Source organism: Zootoca vivipara, chromosome 9 (genome assembly GCF_963506605.1).
Source record: "Zootoca vivipara chromosome 9, rZooViv1.1, whole genome shotgun sequence".
Classification (NCBI taxonomy): Eukaryota; Metazoa; Chordata; class Lepidosauria; order Squamata; family Lacertidae; genus Zootoca; species Zootoca vivipara.
In genome coordinates, this window is record NC_083284.1 from 13,350,725 (window position 1) to 13,373,401 (window position 22,677).

The 22,677-nt window shown below is 46.0% G+C and overlaps 1 protein-coding gene across 1 annotated transcript; it reads right to left on the reverse strand.

Annotated features, from left to right (window-relative positions):
* Positions 1 to 5,439: 5,439 nt before the first annotated feature.
* On the reverse strand, positions 5,440 to 21,604 carry LOC118084480 (placenta-specific gene 8 protein). Its single transcript, XM_035114044.2, has 5 exons — positions 21,441 to 21,604; positions 12,813 to 12,932; positions 10,461 to 10,585; positions 7,358 to 7,466; positions 5,440 to 5,682 (listed from the first exon to the last, which is right to left on the reverse strand). Exons 2-4 carry the CDS (start codon positions 12,919 to 12,921, stop codon positions 7,362 to 7,364), a joined length of 339 nt encoding a protein of 112 aa, XP_034969935.1. The 5' UTR covers positions 12,922 to 12,932; positions 21,441 to 21,604; the 3' UTR covers positions 5,440 to 5,682; positions 7,358 to 7,361.
* Between the last annotated feature and the right edge of the window lie 1,073 nt (positions 21,605 to 22,677).

Genomic DNA, 22,677 nt, shown 5'->3' on the forward strand with positions numbered 1-22,677 from the left:
AGGAAGTTGATGGCAAAAAGAAAAACGAGAAACCCACACACTAACAAAACTGCTTTTGTTTGTTCCGTTGAGCATAAAAAAAAAACAGGTATCAGCTTGCAGACTGGCCACCAGGTAGGTGGTACATTTTTTTATGTTAATAGCAAAGGTGGATCTTAGCCAGCAGATGCAGAAAAAGACCATGAGGAGCCATCATTTCTTGGGGACTGGGAGCATCTACATTGAAAGATCTACCTGAAGGAGCGTCTCTACCCCCATCGTTCTGCCCGGACACTGAGGTCCAGCACCACCGAGGGCCTTCTGGCAGTTCCCTCGTTGCGAGAAGCCAAGTTGCAGGGAACTAGGTAGAAGGCCTTCTTGGTGGTGGCACCTGCCCTGTGGAACGCCCTCCCAACAGATGTCAAAGATGCTTTTTAACATCTATATGCAGCCGCTGGGAGAGATCATCAGGGGGTTTGGGCTGGGTGTCCATCAGTATGCTGATGATACCCAGCTCTACCTCTCTTTTAAATCAGAACCAGTGAAGGCGGTGAAGGTCCTGTGTGAGTGCTTGGAGGCGGTTGGAGGATGGATGGTGGCTAACAGATTGAGATTGAATCCTGACAAGACAGAAGTACTGTTTGTGGGGGACAGGAGGTGGGCGGGTGTGGAGGACTCCCTGGTCCTGAATGGGGTAACTGTGCCCCTGAGAGACCAGGTGCGCAGCCTGGGAGTCACTTTAGACTCACAGCTGTCCATGGAGGCACAGGTCAACTCTGTGTCCAGGGCAGCTGTCTATCAGCTCCATCTGGTACGCAGGCTGAGTCCCTACCTGCCCGCTGACTGTCTCTCCAGAGTGGTGCATGCTCTAGTTATCTCTCGCTTGGACTACTGCAATGCGCTCTACGTGGGGCTACCTTTGAAGGTGACCCGGAAACTACAACTAATCCAGAATGCAGCAGCTAGACTGGTGACTGGGAGCGGCCGCCGAGACCACATAACACCGGTCCTGAAAGACCTACATTGGCTCCCAGTACGTTTCCGAGCACAATTCAAAGTGTTGGTGTTGACCTTTAAAGCCCTAAACGGCCTCGGTCCGGTATACCTGAAGGAGCGTCTCCACCCCCATCGTTCTGCCCGGACACTGAGGTCCAGCACCGAGGGCCTTCTGGCGATTCCCTTACTACGAGAAGCCAAGTTACAGGGAACCAGGCAGAGGGCCTTCTCAGTAGTGCCACCCACCCTGTGGAATGCCATCCCACTAGAGGTCAAAGAGAACAACAATTACCAGACCTTTAGAAGGCATCTCAAGGCAGCCCTGTTTAGGGAAGCTTTTAATGTTTGATGGATTCCTGTATTTTAGAATTTCTGTTTTGTTGGAAGCCGCCCAGAGTGGCTGGGGGAACCCGGCCAGATGGGCGAGGTATAAATAAATTATTATTATTATTATTATTATTATTATTATTATTATTATTAAAGAGGAAAACAACTACCAGACTTTTAGAAGACATCTGAAGGCAGCCCTGTTCAGGGAGGCTTTTAATGTTTAATAGATTACTGTGTTTTATTTTTCTGTTGGAAGCCGCCCAGAGTGGCTGGGGAAACCCAGCCAGATGGGTGGGGTATAAATATATTATTATTATTATTATTATTATTATTATTATTATTATTATTATTAGGGACCTGTAGACCCTCCCAGTGTCCCTATTTTCCAGGGACAGTCCTGAATTTACAGAAGTCATCCCAGTTTCTGATTTGATCCTGGAATATCCCATTTTTCCTTAGGACATCCCTACTTTCATCGGAGAAACGTTGGAGGGTACGGAGATTAAATTACTTAAGGTCATAACACTGAGTCACTGATGCTATCTTTAGGTATGTCATATATTTCAAGGCCTGCCTCTAGACCAGAGGTCCCCAGACTACGGCCCGGGGGCCTCATTTATCCGGCCCACCACCCCCCGCCGCCGCCCGCTCTTAGCAGCGCAGCGCTGCTGCCCACTTCCGGGTCGAAAGGGGCACCAGAAATAGCTTGTGCGCATGTGCAAACATCATTTCTGGCGCACTTCCGGGTCGGAGGAGGCCCGTGCGCATGCGCACAAGCTATTTCCGGTGCTCCTGCGACCCAAAAGTGCGCCGGAAATAGCGTGTGCATACACGTATGAGCGTGCACTCCTGCACTCTCCCCCACCCTCCAGCCCACCGTGCGATCGGCGCTGCAGGCACTGGCCCACAGCATGGTAAGTTTGGGGACCCCTGCTCTAGACTCTGTATAAAGGTAAAAGGACCCCTGACCATTATGTCCAGTCGCGACCGACTCTGGGGTTGCGGCGCTCATCTTGCTTTATTGGCCGAGGGAGCCGGCGTACAGCTTCCAGGTCATGTGGCCAGCATGACAAAGCTGCCTCTGGCGAACCAGAGCAGCACACAGAAATGCCGTTTACCTTCCCGCTGTAGCGGAACCTATTTATCTACTTGCACTTTGACATGCTTTCGAACTGCTAGATTGGCAGGAGCTGGGACTGAGCAACGGGAACTCACCCCGTCGCGGGGATTCGACCCACCGACCTTCCGATCGACAAGCCCTAGGCTCTGTTGTTTAACCCACAGCGCCACCCGTGCCCCAGACTCTGTATATAGACTGTAAATAAAGTAGTTTAGAACTACAGATGATTTGTTCTTCTTGCTGGATCATGCTGGAAGACTTGCGTGCTCTTTTCATGAGGAAAGGTCGCATATTACTGGCACTCTGGACTGAAGGGACATGCCAGCCAGAGAGGGCCACAAGGAAGACGCTCCGGAGTCTTGGGGAGTACGCCGTCTCCCCAGAGTGTTTTTCTTACAGAACACCCTCCCATCAGATGTCCAGGAGATAAATAACTATATAACCTTGAGAAGACATCTGACGGCAGCCCTGTATAGGGAAGTTTTTAATGTTTAATGTTTTATTATGTTTTTGTATATGCTGGAAGCCACCCAGAGTGGCAGGACAACCCAGATAGATGGGCAGGGTACAAATAATAAAATTATCGTTAACTTTTCCTGGCTTGGCCATGTGTCGATGAGGAAAGTTTTATCTGCTGAATTTCCGTATGCCCTGGGACGCAAGAGCCCTGTGGAAACTCAGTGGCTGGGGCTGGTGGGAAATACAGTGCAAAACATCTGGAGGGCGCGAGGTTGGGGAACACTGTCCTACAAGGAAGCAATGCACTTGTTCACGGGCCGTTTGCTCCTTCCTTTCCTTGTTCCTGCAAACATTGCTTGGTTTCTGTTAACTTTCTTTGCTCCCTGCCTCCTTTTGTTGTGTTTCTGCAAAGGAATAGAAAGGGCTTGTCTGTGTATCTTTCACTGATCCTGACAAACAGTAAAGGCATGTTAGCAACTACAGTACCCTCCCATAGTAGAAGGAAACTGGCACATATTAAAAACCAGAGAAAATTAGGAGGGGATATTGCAGGGCCGAGTGGTTCATTGCAGCTGGTGAACGCATGGCTGACTGACAGCTTTTCCCTCCATGAATAGTGGGGCACAGGGGCACCATCTGGGGGGAGGTGAGGGTCCCCCCCAATTTCCAAGGAGCATGCCAGGGCCCCTCAATATTCCATGGCAATGTGCACACACTGTGTGTGCACACATTGTGCAGTACCCGCCTGCTCAACCAGTGCACCTGGGGGGGATATTGATGGCCAGGGATGTGGGTGGCACTGTGGTCTAAACCACTGAGCCTCTTGGGCTTGCCGATCAGAAGGTCGGCGGTTCGAATCCCTGAGATGAGGTGAGCTCCTGTTGCTCTGTCCCAGCTCCTGCCAACCTAGCAGTTCGAAAGCATGCCAGTGCAAATAGATAAATAGGTACTTCTGTGGTGGGGAGGTAAACGCCGTTTCTATGCACTGTAGTTTCCGTCACGGTGCTCTGTTATGCCAGAAGCGATTTAGTCATGCTGGCCACACGACCCGGAAAGCTGTTTGTGGACAAACGCCGGTTCCCTCGGCCTGAAAGTGAGATGAGCGCCTCAATCCCATAATCGTCTTGGACTGGTCCTTTACCATTTACCTTTAATTGATGGCCGCCATCTTGGATGGCTTCAAAATAAAATTAGAAAGTTCGTGGAGGACAAGGCTATTCCTGGCTACTAGCCACCTTGACTATGTTCTACACCCACCATCAGAGGCATTGCGTCCCTGAACACCAGTTGGTGGGAATCACAAGTGTGGATCACAAGTGTGGAGAGTGCTGTTGCGTTCATGTCTAGCTTGCAGGCTTCCCACATTCATCTGTTTGGCCACTATGAAAATGGGATGCTGGACTTTGCAGGAGCCCACAGGACAACTCCAGTGGTCACCCAATGCTACTCTCTGGAACTGCCCTCGGAGATAGGAGTGGAAGCATTATAAAATGGTACCTCGTCTCCCTAATCCTAAAGGTGGTTCAAGGGTATAATGTGATCCATGATATTGAAAGCCGCTGAGAGGTCAAATAGAACCAACAGGGCTTCATATCCGCCATGACTCTCCAAACAAAAGTCCATGGATCAGAGTGACTGTTATGTACTGAGCTGAATCCTAGAACAATAGGATCCAGAATGCAGCAGTCCTATTGGTTTGCAGGAGCCACCCAATCCAGCTCCAGGTGGAAGTGAATCAGCAACCTGATTGGCCTGCAGGAGCAGCCAATCAGGCTGCTGGCAGAAGTCAATCCGCAACCTGATTGGCCTCAGGAGCAGCCAATCAGGCTGCTGGCAGAAGTCAATCCGCAACCTGATTGGCCCCAGGTGCAGCCCTGTAGTAGCCAATCACGCAAGGCCCATTGTGTAAATAATGTATATAAGCAGACGTTTTTGGGGAAAGAGCCATTCTTCTTCTCTTCTCCTCTATTGCTACTACAATCTAAATAAAGAGCATATTTCAGTGACCAAAGCGATTTTGGTCCCCAAACCAGGCCTGAAGTCAGGTTTAAATGAGGTCAGATATCACCAACGGGCATTAAAGTGTAAACCAAAGTTCTCAGGGCAATTAAAAGCATTCACAGCCTAAAGCACACTTCCTTGTAACTGAAAAGCCTTGTAACTGAAAAGCGGACACCTTGTGCCACACCCAAAAGAGATATTTTGTCAAGTAATTGGAGAAAGGGCAGCTTCCTACGTTCTTGTTAGACCATGCAATTAGGCTGAAAGAAAATAAAAGCATAATAAATGATTGTGTCCTTGTTCTGGCTATTCTTACTATGTAGTAGCACAGTAGCCCCATATTTTCCCCAACTCCATTTTTTCCATTAATCTCTCAGTCAACAAGAAAATAAATTGTGTTTAAAACCATCAAACGGGAGATAAAATCCCAGTGATTCTCATGGGCTGGGTGCAGGGATTTTGTTGCCTTTACTTTTGCGATGTTATTGAGAGTGCTGTCTTTCCTGTGTGTAGATCCACCCCCACCCTACATCTTCATTCCAAGAAACATTGTGGATGACATACACAGCACAAGGCTCCTTTTTATTAATTCTGAAACAAATTTCCAGTAACAAAATTACCTAAATATTTATGTATACTAAAAAGCTATGTGCTTTTCCATAATCTTAGGTCCAAGGCATCATCTTTCAGAGATTACGTAGAATATGAGCCGAGCAATGTTTGACTTGATTATGAAGGGTGATGACGATGAGCAGAAGGGACTTCCAGACCCGTCCCATTGCTGAATGTGTACAAATCTGAAAGAGAAGAGAGAAAACACCAGTCACTCAGAGCAGAGCTGGGAGAAAACATTCTGAAGTGTTTTATGGGCAACTGTTCTGTTTTGTGGCAAACCACTCTGAGGAGCCTGCGGCAGAAAAAACCACTATATAAATATAATCAAGCAAATGTAAGGGCGAAGAACAACAACAACAAAAAGTTGTTAAAGTGGTTTGCTTGGGGAAAGGTACCAGGCTGGGCTATGTAATGGCACTGGTAATGCCGCAGGTGGCGCTGTGGTCTAAACCACTGAGCCTCTTGGGCTTGCCGATCAGAAGGTTGGCAGTTCGAATCCGCGCAATGGTGGTAGCTCCTGTTGCTCTGTCCCAGCTTCTGCCAACCTAGCAGTTTGAAAGCACGCCAGTGCAAGTAGATAAATGGGTACCACTGGAGCGGGACGGTAAACGGCGTTTCCATGCACTTTGGTTTACGTCACGGTGTCCCGTTGCACCAGAAGCAGTTCAGTCATGCTGGCCACATGACCCGGAAAACTGTCTGCAGACAAACGCCAGCTCCCTCGGCCTGAAAGCGAGATGAGCGCCACAACCCCATAGTCGCCTTTGACTGGACTTAACCGCCCAGGGGTCCTTTACCTTTACCTTTTTACCTACTTACCATTCAAGGAAATTGCATCCAAATCAACACCATTTACATTCGCCATTCTACATACCATGCAGCTGTCCATAGGAGATGGCTCATGGGTGGAGGGCAGGCTTGTTTGTAAGTGATTTGTACTGTATATTGCAAGGAACCTCTGCACATCAGTGTTCCTTCTCAATGGCGCACTTGATGGCAGGGCTGTGGAACCTCAAGTCTAGGCCTCTCTACCTGACACCTGGGACTCACCCCAGGCCATGCCCATTCTCCAGTCCATTCCCACGCCCCAGGCCACAATCCCAGCAGCCCTGCTTCTCTCCTGCCTTGACTGTTTTTGCCTGGCTGGACTTTGTCTTTGAAGATTAATAATGAACCTTCCTTGCCTGGACGGAGGATAGAGAGAGGTGTGTTGAAATTAGACTGCTGGGCAAAGGTAAGATTCGCATTTACCACTCTACCCATTTCTGCCTCTGACCAAGCCTGTTTTGATATTTTGCTTCTGGCCCAGCACACCTCCAGCATGTGGCCCACAGAGTGTTGCCCAGAAGGGAAATGACCCTTGCACTCAAAAATGTCCCCCATTCCTCCTGTATAGTTAACATTTGTAAGGAGCTCAGTTAGTTACAGCATGGTGCTGACAACACCAAGGTTGCAGGTTCGATCCCCATAAGGTACACCTTCATTGGGGATGACGACTAAGAGGTCCGCAGGGCCCCTTCCAACTCTACAAACCTGATTGGCCTGCAGGAGCAACCAATCAGGCTTCTGGCAGAAGTCAATCCCCAACCTGATTGGCCCGCAGGAGCAGCCAATCAGGCTGCTGGCAGAAGGCAATCCCCAACCTGATTGGCCCGCAGGTGCAGCCCTGAAGTAGCCAATCACGCAAGGCCTATTGTGTAAATAATGTATATAAGCAGACGTTTTGGGGAAAGAGCCATTCTTCTCTTTTTCTCCTTTGCTACTACAAGCTGAATAAAGAGCATGAACTTCACTCTCGACTCCGGGTATATTTCAAATTCTATGATTCTATGATTGAACACTGTAAATGAAACCAACCTTCCTAGAAGATCCCCATGTCTTTTCTTTTGTTGATGTCCCTCTTGAGCTGGCAAAGGGCACAATGAGGGCAGCACCAGAGAGCACAGAAGTCCCCCATGAGAGATCCCTGTTGAGTAGAAGAGCATTTTCAGGTGCCATTATTGTTGTGTACACACAGCAGATGAAAACTCACAAGGGGGCTTAGGGTTAACCACCAATTAACAGGGGAGGGTCCAACCAATACAGGGGAACCTTGGTTCTCAAACTTAATCCATTCTGGAAGTCCGTTCAACTCCCGAAACCATTCTAAAACCAAATTTTTCGATGTTTGGGATTTCTTCACTAAGCCGTTCAAGAACCAAGATTCCACTGAACATACATTTGCACATAACTCATTACTGCAAAGTAGGGACGTGGGTGGCGCTGTGAGTTAAACCACAGAGCCTAGGGCTTGCTGATCAGAAGGTCGGTGGTTTGAATCCCCGCGACGGGGTGAGCTCCCGTTGCTCGGTCCCAGCTCCTGCCAACATAGCAGTTCGAAAGCACGTCCAAGTGCAAGTAGATAAATAGGTACCACTCCGGCAGGAAGATAAACGCCGTTTCCATGCGCTGCTCTGGTTCACCAGAAGCGGCTTAGTCATGCTGGCCACATGACCCAGAAGCTGTACGTCGGCTCCCTCAGCCAGTAAAGCGAGATGAGCGCCGCAACCCCAGAGTCATCCGCGACTGGACCTAATGGTCAGGGGTCCCTTTACCCTTTACCATTACTGCAAAACCAACAAACACACCCCTCTTTCTTCACTTTTTAAGTGTGACCCCCGACTTTTTAAAATAATGGATTTTTCCACCATGAAAATGTGGTGGCACCAATCCTCCTTATATTCCCCTTCATTACCCCACAATGCATCTGAGGAAGGCCATGGCCTCATGGCATCATCTCCTTCCAGGTGTTGCTGCGGTGATGGGAAACAAGGGCTGCTCCCAGGGAACCTGCTGTCCCACAAAATAATGAATCTGGAAGGACATTGTGTCCGGGCATCCTTCCTCAGATGCATATTATGTAAGACTGGCTCAGAGCAGAGCAGAATTACTGCTGCCACTTTTTTCAGGCTGGAAGGGCCTCAGGTCAGTGAGGTAGAACACCTGCTTTGCATGCAGAAGATTCAAGCCTCAGCATCTCCAGGTTGGACTGGGGAAGATTCCCTGCCTGAAACCCTGGGAGAGCCGCTGCCGGCTGGTGCAGATGACACTGAGCCAGATAGCCCAATGGTCTGATCCAGGCATCCCCAAACTAGGCCCTCCAGCTGTTTTGGGACTACAATTCCCATCACCCCTGACCACTGGTCCTGTTAGCTAGGGATGATGGGAGTTGTAGTCCCAAAACCAGCTGGAGGGCCTGGTCTTTCCAGTCTATTTCTCTTTCCAGTCTATTTCTGAATTCTGAAGTTGCTGAATTACAACTTATTACCAAACTTAAAACCATGGAGAGACCTGGTCTGAATAGAGACGTTGGATTCTTATCTCATTATGCATGATAATACTATTTTGGGCCATCTCATCCCTTGCTTTTTCCTGTAAGACCAATTGCAGTCATCAACAGGTTTACCACACCTATCAGCCAATCACCCGGTCCCACCACCCTTCTCAGTAATACCCCTCCCCACCCTCTGGTGGCTTCTGTTTCAGTGTATCTGAAGAAGTGTGCATGCACACAAAAGCTCATACCAAGTTCAGCATCCACGCAGAACTAGGGGGGAGAGGGATTTGTCTTTCCATGGGAACCCGGGCGCCTCATCTTTGCCTCCCTGCCCGGGGTGGAGGCTTGCAAGGGAGAGAGTCAAGCGCCTTGTGCCTTTCCGGGCCAGCCATCTGACTGGGCGTTGGGAAAAGGGGAGGCAGCTGTGATCGATAAATATCCATTGCGCGATCGATGAGTCGTTCATGATCAATGCATTGGACATCTACGATAACCTAAGGCAGCTTCCTATGTTCTTACGAAGCCCTGGCAGTTAAGCTGATCTTCAATAAAAAGACATAAGCTGGTCTTTAAAAACCTAAAAGAGAAGGTTTATAAAACTAAACCATAGGGCTGTAGTCAAATAAGTTATACTCAGAGTAGACCCATTCAAAGGAATGAGCCTAAGTTAGTCATTGCTAGTGATTTCAACAGGGCTGCTCTGAATTGGACTTAAGGAGTTGGTTACAATATGGGACCCAGGTGGCCCCGGGGGGGGGGGGGTTAAACCACAGAGTCTGGGGCTTGCTGATCAGAAGGTCGGCGGTTCAAATCCCTGCGACGGGGTGAGCTCCCGTTGTTCGGTCCCAGCTCCTGCCCACCTAGCAGTTCGAAAGCACCTCAAAGTGCAAGTAGATAAATAGGGACCGCTCCGGCGGGAAGGTAAACGGCGTTTCCGTGCGCTGCTCTGGTTCGCCAGAAGCAGCTTTGTCATGCTGGCCACATGACTTGGAAGCTGTCTGCGGACAAACGCCGGCTCCGTCGGCCTATAGAGCGAGATGAGCGCCGCAACCCCAGAGTCGGACACGACTGGACCTGATGGTCAGGGGCCCCTGTACCTTTACCTTTTAGTTGGTTACAATAATAATTCTATTTTTTTATATCCCGCCCATCTGGCTGCGTTACAACCCATAGCGTTTGTCGGTGAAATAGAGGCACGCGAATGCTGTCAGGGAATTATTTTCCATAGCAGGATCATCAATGCGATCCGATAGGGCAGAATTTGCCCCCGGATGCTGTAAAGTTGGATTTGGGTGGCCTTGCAGGTGATGGCTTCGCTGGGAAGGGCAGTTTCGGGCAGCGATTGGCCCAAGATCACTCGGTCAGCTTTACGGCTGATCAGGAGTGTAAATGCAAGCTTCCCGACCCAAGTCCAACATGTCAGAGATTTAAACCACCTTTCGGCAAACCACCTTTCATCTCACGATGAGCTCCTGACTTTACCACTGGTGTTTATATGTCCCAAGCAGGACATGATGCCTCTTAGATCCTCTTTTAATGTTAAGAGCAGGTGAACTTTTACATTTCGCAAACAAAAATAGAAAAGCAAGCAGTTGAGAGTTCCTCTTCCGTACATGTACACAGGACTCAAGTTCACACACTTACCGGGATCCCATATTTTGTCCGGTAGACGGACCTCATTGCCATGGTTGAGCCACAGAGGCAGCATTCATCCATAGCCGAAGCGATCTGGCATCCCAGAATAAGGGGGCAAAATAATCCACAGAGGCCTGGATAGAGACAGAGCAGAGCGTGAAATGTCTCTCTAGGAGGTCACTCGGGAGAGTGGAAGCAAGGCAAAGGTTAGCCACAACTAATGGATGAGCCTTATGGAGCATCGCAGGTTCTAGCAAAAGTTCTTAGAGGGCCTCTCCCTTGTGAACATTTGTCTATATTGCCTTACAGAACTACAAGTTCTTAGAGTGGTATAACAACCCATCTTTCTTCTCAGGGAATGATGGGAACTGTCCAGGGCCGGAATTTAGGTTTGATGAGTCCCTCAGCTACTGAAGGTAATGGGGCCCTTTATATGTCCAGCTGTCCTTTGTCAACAACAAATTGCCACTGTTTTTTGTGTTGAATATATGCTATATGGTAATTTATGGACCTAATAGGTATCTAAAGCCATTTGCACATGTTTCCATGCAACCAGTCCATGCAGAATGTAGGCACCCTATATATAGAAATGAGCAAACCAGTGATATTTTAGGGAGCAGGCTAGCAGGCGGGGCCCATTACTTACATCACAGGAGCCTACACAACACAATACACTGTTTCTGTATGTAAGTTTTACTTTATTTGTTTTTTATCTTATATTTTGGAAATGTACATCCAGTTTTTTTCCTTTAATTTTTTTGGGGGGCCCCAAGAGAGTGGGGCCCTAAGCTATAGCTTGTTTAGCTTATACAGTATGTAAATCCGGCACTGGAACTGTCGCTTGAGGAAAACAGGGGACCCCTAACAACTCTCAGCACCCTGAACAAACTACAGTCCCCAGGATTATCTGCGGGAAGCGATGGCTGTTTGAAGTGGTATGATCCTGCTTTCAATGTATAGTGCAGATGGGGCCTAAGCGAGAGCAAGGGTTTCAAGTTTTATTATTGTCTGTGACAGATTAGCATGGAGAATTTGAGAGAGTGGCAGAAGTAATCAAGGAGAGGATAGGTACTCTTTCCTTTTCTTTGATGGAGTTCCTATCTTTTTTCAGGGCTGCATTCCCACTGGGGAAACTTTCTGTGGGTCACGTGACAGTGGTGGGCGGGGCCAGAGGCAAAAGTGGGTGGAGCACTGGATGTAAATTTTAACTATGTACAGTGGTATCTCGGTTTAAGTACACAATTGGTTCCGGAAGTCTGTACTTAACCTGAAGCGTACTTAACCTGAAGCAAACTTTCCCATTGAAAGTAATGGAAAGAGGATTAATCCGTTCCAGACGGTCCGCGGAGCACTTAAACTGAAGCGTACTTAACCTGAAGCGAACTTTCCCATTGAAAGTAATGAAAAGTGGATTAATCCGTTCCAGACGGGTCTGTGGAGTACTCATCCTGAAGCATACTTAACCCGAGGTATGTGTGTAATTGGTTCTAGAAGTCCGTACTTAACCTGAAGCGTACTTAACCTGAAGCAAACTTCCCCATTGAAAGTAATGGAAAGAGGATTAATCCCTTCCAGACAGGTCCGCGGAGTACTTAAACTAAAAGTACTCAAACCGAAGCATACTTAAACCGAAGTATGACTGTATACAGTGGAACCTCGGTTTATGAACACCTCTGTTTACGAATTTTCGGTTTACAAATGCTGCGGACCCATCTGGAATGGATTAATTCACTTTCCATTACTTTCAATGGGAAAGTTCGGTTCAGTTTATGAACGCTTCAGTTTATGGACAGACTTCCGGAACCAATTGTGTTCATAAACCGAGGTACCACTGTAGTAGGTTATGTTCTCCACATAACTCTCTATCCTCCGTCCAGGGAAACAGAGTTTGAGGACGCATTTTAGTCAGATAAGGCCACTCTAAGAGGGTGTGGAGCAAGGCCAGCAAGGGGTGTGATCTGGGAAGAGGAGAGTCTCAAGGGGCAGTGAGATCCCCCACTCCAGTGTAGATTGGGTAGGTCCAGTCCTCATTTGCCCATCTGACGTGAAGCCCGTCTGCAAAACTGCAGCAATACAGTGTCTTCATTGGAGGAGAACTACAGATGGCTGGAGTTGGTTGATAGCAATCAGAGTACAAATAACAATAAAAATAGCACAGCATCTATGTGGAGTGCACATTTATTCTGCCATGCCTGACCTAGCGAGCCTTTCCCTTGGTAAACATCCGGAAATAGCAGGAAAGAGTTGCCTGTTCTCATCGTAAGAAGCTTGTGGCCTGGAAAGGCATTCTGGAAAGGCACAAAACTCATCACGCTCAGTGAGGCACCCCCACCACAGCCACATCTTTGAGCCCCCACTTACACACTCCGCAATCACTGCAACAGTCCATTAAGTCTGTCTGCCATTGAGGGCTTTGGTGCTGGGCTAGCACAACCTGGGGCTGGTTCATGATCACCGCCTGAGTGTTCATTGCAACGACGGCTGAGAAAAGAAAGAGGACAAAAAAAAGAGGTTAAATGCAAACAACAATCATTCTGAAGTTTTTAAAATAATAATAATAATAATAATAATAATAATAATAATTTGATTTTACAAGTGAAGAGTTATAGCAATACAAATTACACATCCATATTTAGAGATTTCTTTGAATCTCCAGACTTCCCACCCTCCCCTCCATGGGTCCTATTGTCAATCTTTTCGACTGCATATTATTTCATAATCCATATTTTGTATCTTTCAGCATTGTTATTTTTATAAGTATTTTTTATTAAAGATTTCTTGAATTACAAAGCTGTGTGCAGTGTCTCTCATATTTTTACATGTATCATTTTTGCAAATCAGTTTCATTTGTTAAGACACTAAGAAGAAAGAGGGAAAACGAGGTAGATAGGGGGTGGGAGGGTGGATGGGGGTGAGAGTAGGTGACGATGTTTCTGTTTTGCTTAATACATGTAGGGCTTGATGTCAGCTTTGTTTGTGTTGGTACTCCTTTATTTGCTTGTGTTCTTTTGGTGGTGAGAGAGATTGGGGTTGGCCAAGGGTGTGGTTGTTCATTTGTGATTGGCTATGATGGTCTTTGTTTTCACGTGTGAGTGGGGTGTGTGTGTGTTTTGGGTCAGGTTAGCCATACTGATTTGTATGCTGGCGGTAAATTTTTGTCATTATCTTGTTGGGCTGCGTGTGTGATAAAGGGGAGCCATACCGGGCATCCTCTTCTATTTGTCCCCGTGCCAGTTTCAGCTTGTTGGTTAGTTTTTCTAGTGAGGCTGTTTCTCATACTATTTGGTACCATTGGTCTATGCTTACTCCTGACAGGTCTCTCCAATGTCTGGCTATGACGTTTCTGGTTGCTGAAAGTAGGTAGGTTATGAGGTCTTTGTGGTATAAATGGGCATTATCTTGGAAGATGTTTAGTAGGGCCAATTCTGGGGTAATTTCTATTACTTGTTCGGTTATTTTACATATTTCTCGTATGGTTGTTGCCCAGAATAATTGGATTTTGGGGCATTCCCAACGCATGTGGAGGTATGTACCTGTGGAGGTGCACGCTCCCCAGCATTTTGGTGAGGTTCCTGGGCGTGTTAGCGCTAGCTTTCTTGGTGTTAGGTACCACCTGTAGGTGAGTTTCAGGGTGAGTTCTTTTCTTTTCATTGATATGGATTTAAAGGGGGGTTTAGACCACATTCTGGTCCATTGGGTAGGGTTGATTTCAAATCCTATGTCATCTTCCCATTGTCTTTTTATTATGTCTAGGGGGTTTGTGGGATTTTGGAGTAGTATTTTGTATATTGCAGATACCATTCCTTTGATCTTTCCGCATGGTTCATAATATTTGCTACATTACAAGTGTTATTAGGATCCTGCTAATGTTTCCATCTGCTTACAATGGTCGTCTCAATAAATTATAAATTTTCCCCATTCTTTATTGAAGTTTTTGTCTTCTTGGTTCCTGAGCTTCCCGGTCAGTTTTGCCATTTCAGCCTATTCCAACAGCTTGGTTTGCCATTCCTCTCTGGTAGGGGCTTTTATCTTCTTTCCCTGAAGTTTTGATAATACAGCACAAAGAGCACTGTACAGTATAGACATTGCTAACTTAGATCCATCAATTTCTGTGATCCTCCTCTGAGTAGACCTTAGCACAAAGTGCAGTAGCGGAGATGGGGGCAATGTGGGTGTCAGGAGCTGGATCCAGGCGTTAAGTCAGCAATAAAATAAAACAAAACAGCACCCAATGCCAGTGAAGTTAACTCTTTATTCACAGAAACAAAACAAGCTCAGTCCTCGTGGTCACAACATCCCTTCCCAATAGGTCATGCCCCAATGAAGCAGTTGTGAGGTAAAAGGTAAAGGTAAAGGACCCCTGGACAGTTAAGTCCAGTCAAAGGTGACTATGGGGTCGCAGTGCTCATCTCGCTTTCAGGCCGAGGGAGCCGGCGTTTGTCCACAGAAAGCTTTCAGGGTCATGTGGCCAGCATGACTAAACTGCTTCTGGTGCAATGGGACACCGTGACGGAAACCAAAGTGCATGGAAACGCTGTTTACCTTCCCACTCCAGTGGTACCTATTTATCTACTTGCACTGGCGTGCTTTCAAACTGCTAGGTTGGCAGGAGCTGGGGCCGAGCAACGGGAGCTTCTGATCGGCAAGCCAAGAGGCTCAGTGGTTTAGACCACATGGGGGCGCAAGAGGCCATTGCATGAGGTGTTTAACTCAAGTTCTAGTAACCTCTGAATTGATAACCGGGAGATCAACTAATGCATTTATTTCATTTCAAGTCATACATTCTTTTTTGCTGCTAGTAATGCAAATAACAGCAAAGATAGGATTATTACAAATATATTCTGCTTTCCCAATGCTAGGCTATGCTGTATAAGATGTATTATACATTATGTTCTATATCTTAAGACAAGTTATATCACATGCTAAGTTCAATATGGTATGTTATGTTTTGTGTTCTGTGTTGTTATATGTCTGCAACACCAGTAATAATAATATTGAAAATAATATTGAAATAATAATAAAAAATGGAAAAAATAACCTTGGACCAGATGTATAAGAGTGGTTAAATAATTATTTTTGGGGGGGGGGCTTCATATGGTTCAACTGATACATTATTGGATTTCAAAGGAGTCAGAGAGGAACAACAAAATCAATAAACCAACTGGGAACAGTTTTGAAACTTACTGATGTAGACATGCTAATTAGAAGGCATGGTGGAAATGCTAATTATTTTGAAGGGACTGAATGTTGTAGAACTATTTTGTAATATTTAAGAACAATATTTCAACTAGACTGGGAGTAGGCAGGAAATTAAAATACGCTTTGACCTAACTGCAAGAGAATGCTGCTCAAAATGCCTTTGGTAGGGGGAAAAGAATAACAATTTGCATTTATATGCTGCTTTTAGAGAATTATGCTGGGCATTGCTAGGTGAGGAAAGTCTCCTCCCTCCCATCGTCCAGAATTTAATTGTTTTATTTCTAAAATCCATTGTAAGTGTGTGGCTGTTGTAGACACACAGCACACTGTACTCCCTTGTGCAGTTTAGCAAGTACTAAACTGAATCTCTTTTTGCAGTCTGTAAAAAAACCTGAATTGATTAATTAAATGGAAACTATAAGGAAAGAGCCGTTGCTTTTCTAGTCATCTGGGCAAGGTCTTGGAAAGACAGAGGGCACATCCAACCTCTGCTTAACAACTTCCAAGGAAAATAAAAAAAATTCCTTCCCACCCCTCCCCATCCCCACCCCTCCCCACCCCTTCTCTACATAAGTGCCTGGAAACTTCCATTTCACTGTATCTGAAGAAGTGTGCATGCACACGAAAGCTCATACCAAAATAAAAACTTAGTTGGTCTTTAAGGTGCTACTGAATGAATTTTTTTTTATTTTACTTCGATCCAGACCAACACAACTTCCAAGGAATGAGATATGGCCACTTTTTTCCACTGAATGACAACTCCTATCAAGGGTTAGATCAATGCGAGGGACCAAGAGACTGACATGGTGTCAGCAGACAGCATTTGTGGGCACCGCTAATCCTTGCCCTGTGCCCACTTTGAAAAAGTGTTGGGGTCCAAGAGCTGCCATCAGGGCCGGCCCACCCGTGAGGCAAGGTGGGGGCCCGGGGGGGGGGAAACACACTGTCTTACGTAGGCGGCAGGATCTACAGGAACGCATCGCCCACTGCAGCACATGGCTTCATGGGCGTAGGCAGGGGGCAGGAGGGGGCAGTTGCCCCCCTAGAAGCAGGGCCGCTGGTGGCCAGCCTGCCCCGCTGCCTGCCGCCGCCCGGTGCCATCTCCCTTCTCCCTGGCTGGCTGTGGGGCGGGTGGAGGGAAAGCCCCAGAGCCGTGCAAAGCGTTTGGCTGGCTTTCCCTCCACCGGTCCCACAGCCAGCAAGGGAGAAGGGAGACGTCCCTTCTAGCCGGCTGGGTGTGGGGCGGGTGGAGGGAAAGCCCCAGAGCCGCGCAAAGCATTTGGCTGGCTTTCCCTCCGCCCGCCCTACAGCCAGCCAGGGAGAAGGGAGACGTCCCTTCTAGCCCCGGCGATCGCGGAGGGGGGAGGAGGGGGTCGGAGCAGCCCGATTTCAGGCTGATCCTGGCGCCCCCTCACCCCTGCCAGTTGCGGAGGGGGAGAAGGGGGTCGGAGCAGCCCGATTTCGGGCTGATCCTGGCGCCCCCTCGCCCCTGAACGACCATGGCTTTCCTTGCCCCACTGTGGCCCCTCCCCCTGTGCCTTGGCCCCGCCCCTTGCCCCCCCTAATTTTGATCCTGGCTACGTCCCTGCATGGCTTCCTCCAAAGAATCTTGAGAGCCATAGTTTACTCCTCGCAGAGCTCAAATTCCCAGCACCTTCATTACACTACAGTTCTCAGGATCATTGGAGGGAAGCTGTGTGCTTTAAATGTGCTTAAAGTTATGGGGTTCAGGTGAAAACATTTCTCTATAACCTGGTATTTGGCCGATTAACATTCTATGGGCTTTTAAATGTGTTTTTTTTTTTAAAAAAAAAAAAGTTCTATGGACTTTTAAATGTTTGTGGAAGGTGGGTTATTGGTTTGTTTCTGTTCTTGTTTCATTATGTATTTTGTGTTCCCATTTTGTATTTTTATCTTGCAAACCGCCCTGTGATCTCTGGGTGGAGGGCAGTAAACAAAACTAGTTACCGTACTTTTCTGTGTATAAGATGCCCCCATGTATAAGACGCCCCCTACTTTTGGGGGCTCCAATTTACGAAAGTGGGGGGAGGATTGCCCCTTGTATACATAGCTGCCAAGTTATCCCTTTTTTAAAGGGATTTTCCCTTATGCTGAATAGGCTTCCTCGCGAGAAAAGGGAAAACTTGGCAGCTATGCTTTGTATAAGATTCCCCCCCCAACGATTTCTAACCTTGTTTTAACGGGGGGGGGGGGAATCTAGCCTTATACACAGAAAAGTAAGTTAGTTAATTAACAATAGTGTGAATGGGAGTAAATCATAGCTGCCAAGTTTTCCCTTTTCTCGCGAGGAAGCCTATTCAGCATAAAGGAATTTCCCTTAAAAAAAGGGAGAACTTGGCAGCTATGGAGTAAATAAGCAAGTGCTGAGAATTTATGCAACAGACAGATACAGTGGTGCCTCGCTAGACGAATTTAATTCGTCCCACGGGTCTATTCTTATAACGAAAAATTCGTCTAGCGAATCCCATAGGAATGCATTGAATTTTTTTGTGTGTTTTTTTTGTCCATAGGAACGCATTAATTGAATTTCAATCCATTCCTATGGGAAACCGCGATTCGCTAGACGGATTTTTTGTAAAACGAATTCGTCTAGCGAGGCAACCTCCGCTAGAAAAATCCTTTCTTTAAGCGAGAATTTCGTCTTACAGGGCGTTCGTTAAGCGAGGCACCACTGTATATGAAACAGTCCTTAAGGATGTGTCAGCTGAAACAACAACTAGGTGATGTTAAGAATTAGTCTGGCATACGTATGCCAAGTTCCGCCCAACTTTGGGGGCCCTGGCGTACATGTGTGATGTCACATGGCAGGAGGAGGGACCCTGGCCCTTTCCACGAACATTTGGGGGGCTTTGCCTCCCCCCCCAGGGGCCCCCAAAGGTACCCCCTGGTCTGGTGAATCAGGTCTCAATGCAGAACGGACAAAATCCTCACACATTCTTAGGATAACATGATCAAAGGACTGACGGTTCAAAGAGGAGGATGAACAAATAAGAGATTGAGATTTGAAAAGGATAAGGAGAAACCGCAGGTGGGAAAAGAAATCAGGGAAATAAACGATCGCAGAGGCAACGCGGCTGCGGAGGACAGACTGAACTCTCTCCAAGGTTTCGAATGAAAGGAAGAGGTAGGCAAAATGAATGAAGCAATACGCAACTCCCAGAGAAGAGGCTGGGTGAAGGAGATTTCAAAAGACGGGAAATAATAGCCTGCTTTCAGCTGGAAGTCAGGTTTGAGGGTGGGGGACCTGGGAGCTAGATTGAAAATGTGCAAAACCATAGAAAGGAAACTAGCAATGAAGAAACAAGATGAAATAAGCACGCTTCAGCAGACAGCAGGACTCCTGTATCTTTCATAGCTGTTCCCCAAAGGGAAATTTTGGCAGGTGGAGCTGGTCATACAAAGGTGGAAACGGTTTTCCCTTGCCCAAAAATTCCCACTAGGACATTGCAATTGAAAGGTCAAGGATGCCTGATTTGTATTGCATTCAAGCAGCCTAGAGAGTCTTGGAAAACAGTGATCTATGCAGAATAATGTCAACATTTAAAAACAGCACCATCTCCTTTTCTTACAACCATGGAGAAAAGTTTTAGAAAGGGGGGGGGGGAAGCCTGCAAAAAAGCCTGTTGCTTTCTCAGTGTTATTGCATTATTGCCACCTGGAGGGGCCCTCTTGAGCTAAGAATTATAAAATCATAGAACTGTAGAGTTGGAAGATACCACAGTGCTCATCTAGTCCAACCCCCTGCAATGCAAGAATCTTTTGCCCAAAGTGGGGCTTGAACCCACAACTCTGAGATGAAGGGTCTCATGCTCTGACTGTGCTATCTCAACTAGCTTTATTCAACACAATATAAGTAGGACAACTCCCCCCCCCCACACACCACAAAATATTTGTTGTAAACAAAGTTACAGGATTCCAGCAAAAACTACCGGGCATGCATATATTGGAAACTAAGCAGCCCAAAACCTTTGCTGAAGCAAACAGCATTGAAAACAAGATCATGTAATATAAGGTTGCCATTTTTCTACAAGTTGTTGAGCTTTTTAAAGGTAATCGACCTCAGAGTAGTCGAGCTTTTGGGGGAAATTGCCTCCCCGCTCCACATTACGACTCGGATACCATTTTGAGCACAAATCATCATGCCTGCTCGATAGAAAGGGCACAAGATTCAATCAAGTTTCAATCAAATATTATTAGTACAAAAAGAAAACAATAAGAGAACCATATACAAATGCCGACACAGAAGCCAAAACCAAACGTCAAGCAAATAGCATATACAAATAAATACCGAAAGGCGAACCAGTCTTTATGGTCTTTGAGGCTATGTAGCGGTCAGCAAAGTGGCAGCATGTCGAACGAAGTGTCAATAATAGACAGGCTGCCGGCGTTTTTCACCTGTTTCGCCCATATGACGGGCTTCTTCAGTAGTTTCTCCTTCTGCTTTCTGTTATGTTTAATACATTCAAATTCGTATGAAACCACGTATCTTGGCTTAGGCCACAATGCTCAAGTTCTTATTTCAAGAGGTTCTCTCATGCGGCTTTGATACATTTACATATTCAATTTCTTATATTCAGAGTTTTCTTAATTTGAGCATGTATTGACTAAGCATGTATTCTGACAGATGTCAGTCACAATGAAGTCCCACTAAAATGCAAGGGACAAAATGGGGCAAGCCAGTTTTATCCACACCATTGCCCAATTTCTCAGCTCTCCCTTCCGTAATTCTGAGGTCTCTCACAACCCCTTCCAAATTTACCAAACACCCAAATATATTAGGAAAACCAGGCAAAGGTATAATTCAAATTTGCTTATCTTGTAAAACAAATTGGAGTGCTTTGAGATGGGAGTTTCATACCATAAACGAGTTGTTGAGATATTGCAGAGGTGAAGCTGGTACCAGGCTGGATTTTTTTAAAACAAGATCAACATTGGGTTTCTCCTGAAAATGTTACATTCTGGTTATATGCAGGGGAAACACAGGCTGGCATTTTGATGATGTCTTGTATTCACGACAGACACCCATTTCATAATAAACACCCATCTGGAAGCACTCTTGGGAAAGCCAATTTGGGACTTTCTGGCAATAGAATTAGCCTGTATACAGTATGTATATGTCTAAACAAAGGCTGATCGCCGAAGAATTGATGCTTTTGAATTATGGTGCTGGAGGAGACTCTTGAGAGTCCCATGGACTGCAAGAAGACCAAACCTATCCATTCTGAAGGAAATCAGCCCTGAGTGCTCACTGGAAGGACAGATCGTGAAGTTGAGGCTCCAATACTTTGGCCACCTCATGAGAAGAGAAGAATCCTTGGAAAAGACCTTGATGTTGGGAAAGATTGAGGGCACTAGGAGAAGGGGACGACAGAGGACAAGATGGTTGGACAGTGTTCTCGAAGCTACGAACATGAGTTTGACCAAACTGTGGGAGGCAGTGGAAGACAGGAGTGCCTGGCGTGCTATGGTCCATGTGGTCACGAAGAGTTGGACACGACTAAACGACTAAACAACAACAACAACAACAACAACAACAACAACAACAACAACAACAACAACATATGTCTAAACAGAAATGATTAGAAGCTCTGCTTTTGCCTTCCAAAATTTTATGTTTGTCTTCCAGAAATTTTATTTTTCTCCGTTACTTTATCTTGCCTTCCCTGGAGATAAGAACATCTGCAAGTCAATGCTTAAGAACTTCTAAACGATTGCACAAAATAACCTTGTAGGATTCAATGAGAGATAATGTTGCTACATGCCACCTACCTGGGGCTTAGAACGAGACAGGGAACCCTCTTCACTGAAGTCAAGTGTAACTGTAGAGTTATTCCGCTGTGGCTGTCAGGCAACCTTTGCAGCTTTCCAAGATTGTCAGTGGGTGTTTCCCTACAAGGAAGTTGTGGTCAAAATCATCCAAGCTGATAACTGCTCCTTCTGGACTTAGTCAGTAAGCGGTTTTGCAAGAACATAAAATAGGTCTTTGGGTAATAAAGAAATGGCAAGATTGTACAGTACATACAATCAAAACGTTATTCTTGCCAGAAAAAAAAAGTTTTTTAAAGCACTACATACTTAGATTTATGTCTTTTGTATAAACAGGAAGTAGGTGTGTATTGTGTGGAGAAGATCTAATTCAGAAAGTCCTGGTTCATTGAGATTTTATTTTAAACTAGGGTTCCACCGTGGTCACATTAGACTGCAATTCTATGCATACTATCTTGAGAGTAAATTCCACTGAACACTCAAGCTCTGAGCAAGGTGTTTAGGATTGCTCTGCGAAATGTTTTATTTCCCAACAGAACACACAAGACTGAATAATGATCATAAAATGAAGTTTGCCAATAATAATAATAATAATAATAATAATAATAATAATAATAATAATTTATTATTTATACCCCGCCCATCTGGCCAGGTTCCCCCAGCCACTCTGGGCGGCTTCCAACAAAACAGAAATTCTAAAATACAGAAATCCATCAAACATTAAAATACAGAAATCCATCACACATTAAAAGCTTCCCTAAACAGGGCTGCCTTGAGATGCCTAATTCTTCCCCTTGTTTTCCACAAGTGTTCCAGACTTAGCGATAGGCAGAAATTCAACAGGAGGAATTTTCCTGACGTGGTGTGAAGAGGAAAATTCTCCCCGCAGAGAATCTCGCCTGGCACCTTCTTTGTGATTCCTTTGGTGGCAGTGAAAAAGCTTTTTCTTTCCCCAGAACTTTATTGTTATATAATGTATTCAGAACTATTTTTCTAGAAAAAGAGGTGGCTTTTTGACCTTTTTTTTTTTTTTAGGGGGAGCACCCAGCCAAAATTGTCATGCTGCAACACTACAGAGGTGTCGCAATGGGCCAAAGAAGTGAATTCATGCCTGAAAAAAGCCCTGATTATATTGTTTTTCTCGTTCTTATAGCATTCTTATATCTTTTAATTGCTATTTTAAGTGATGCAGATAGCTTTCTTAAAGGCAAGCATATAAACACTGTTAAAAAATAAATAG

Excerpts from the sequence above, each read along its gene's own strand:
- LOC118084480 (XM_035114044.2), bottom strand. The coding sequence starts at position 12,921 with ATGAACACTCAGGCGGTGATCATGAACCAGCCCCAGGTTGTGCTAGCC. Across the intron at positions 10,586-12,812 it reads TTGCAGTGATTGCGGAGTGT|GCCTCTGTGGATTATTTTGC; the intron begins GTAAGTGGGGGC and ends GTCTCTATCCAG. Across the intron at positions 7,467-10,460 it reads GGACAAAATATGGGATCCCG|GGATCTCTCATGGGGGACTT; the intron begins GTAAGTGTGTGA and ends TCTACTCAACAG.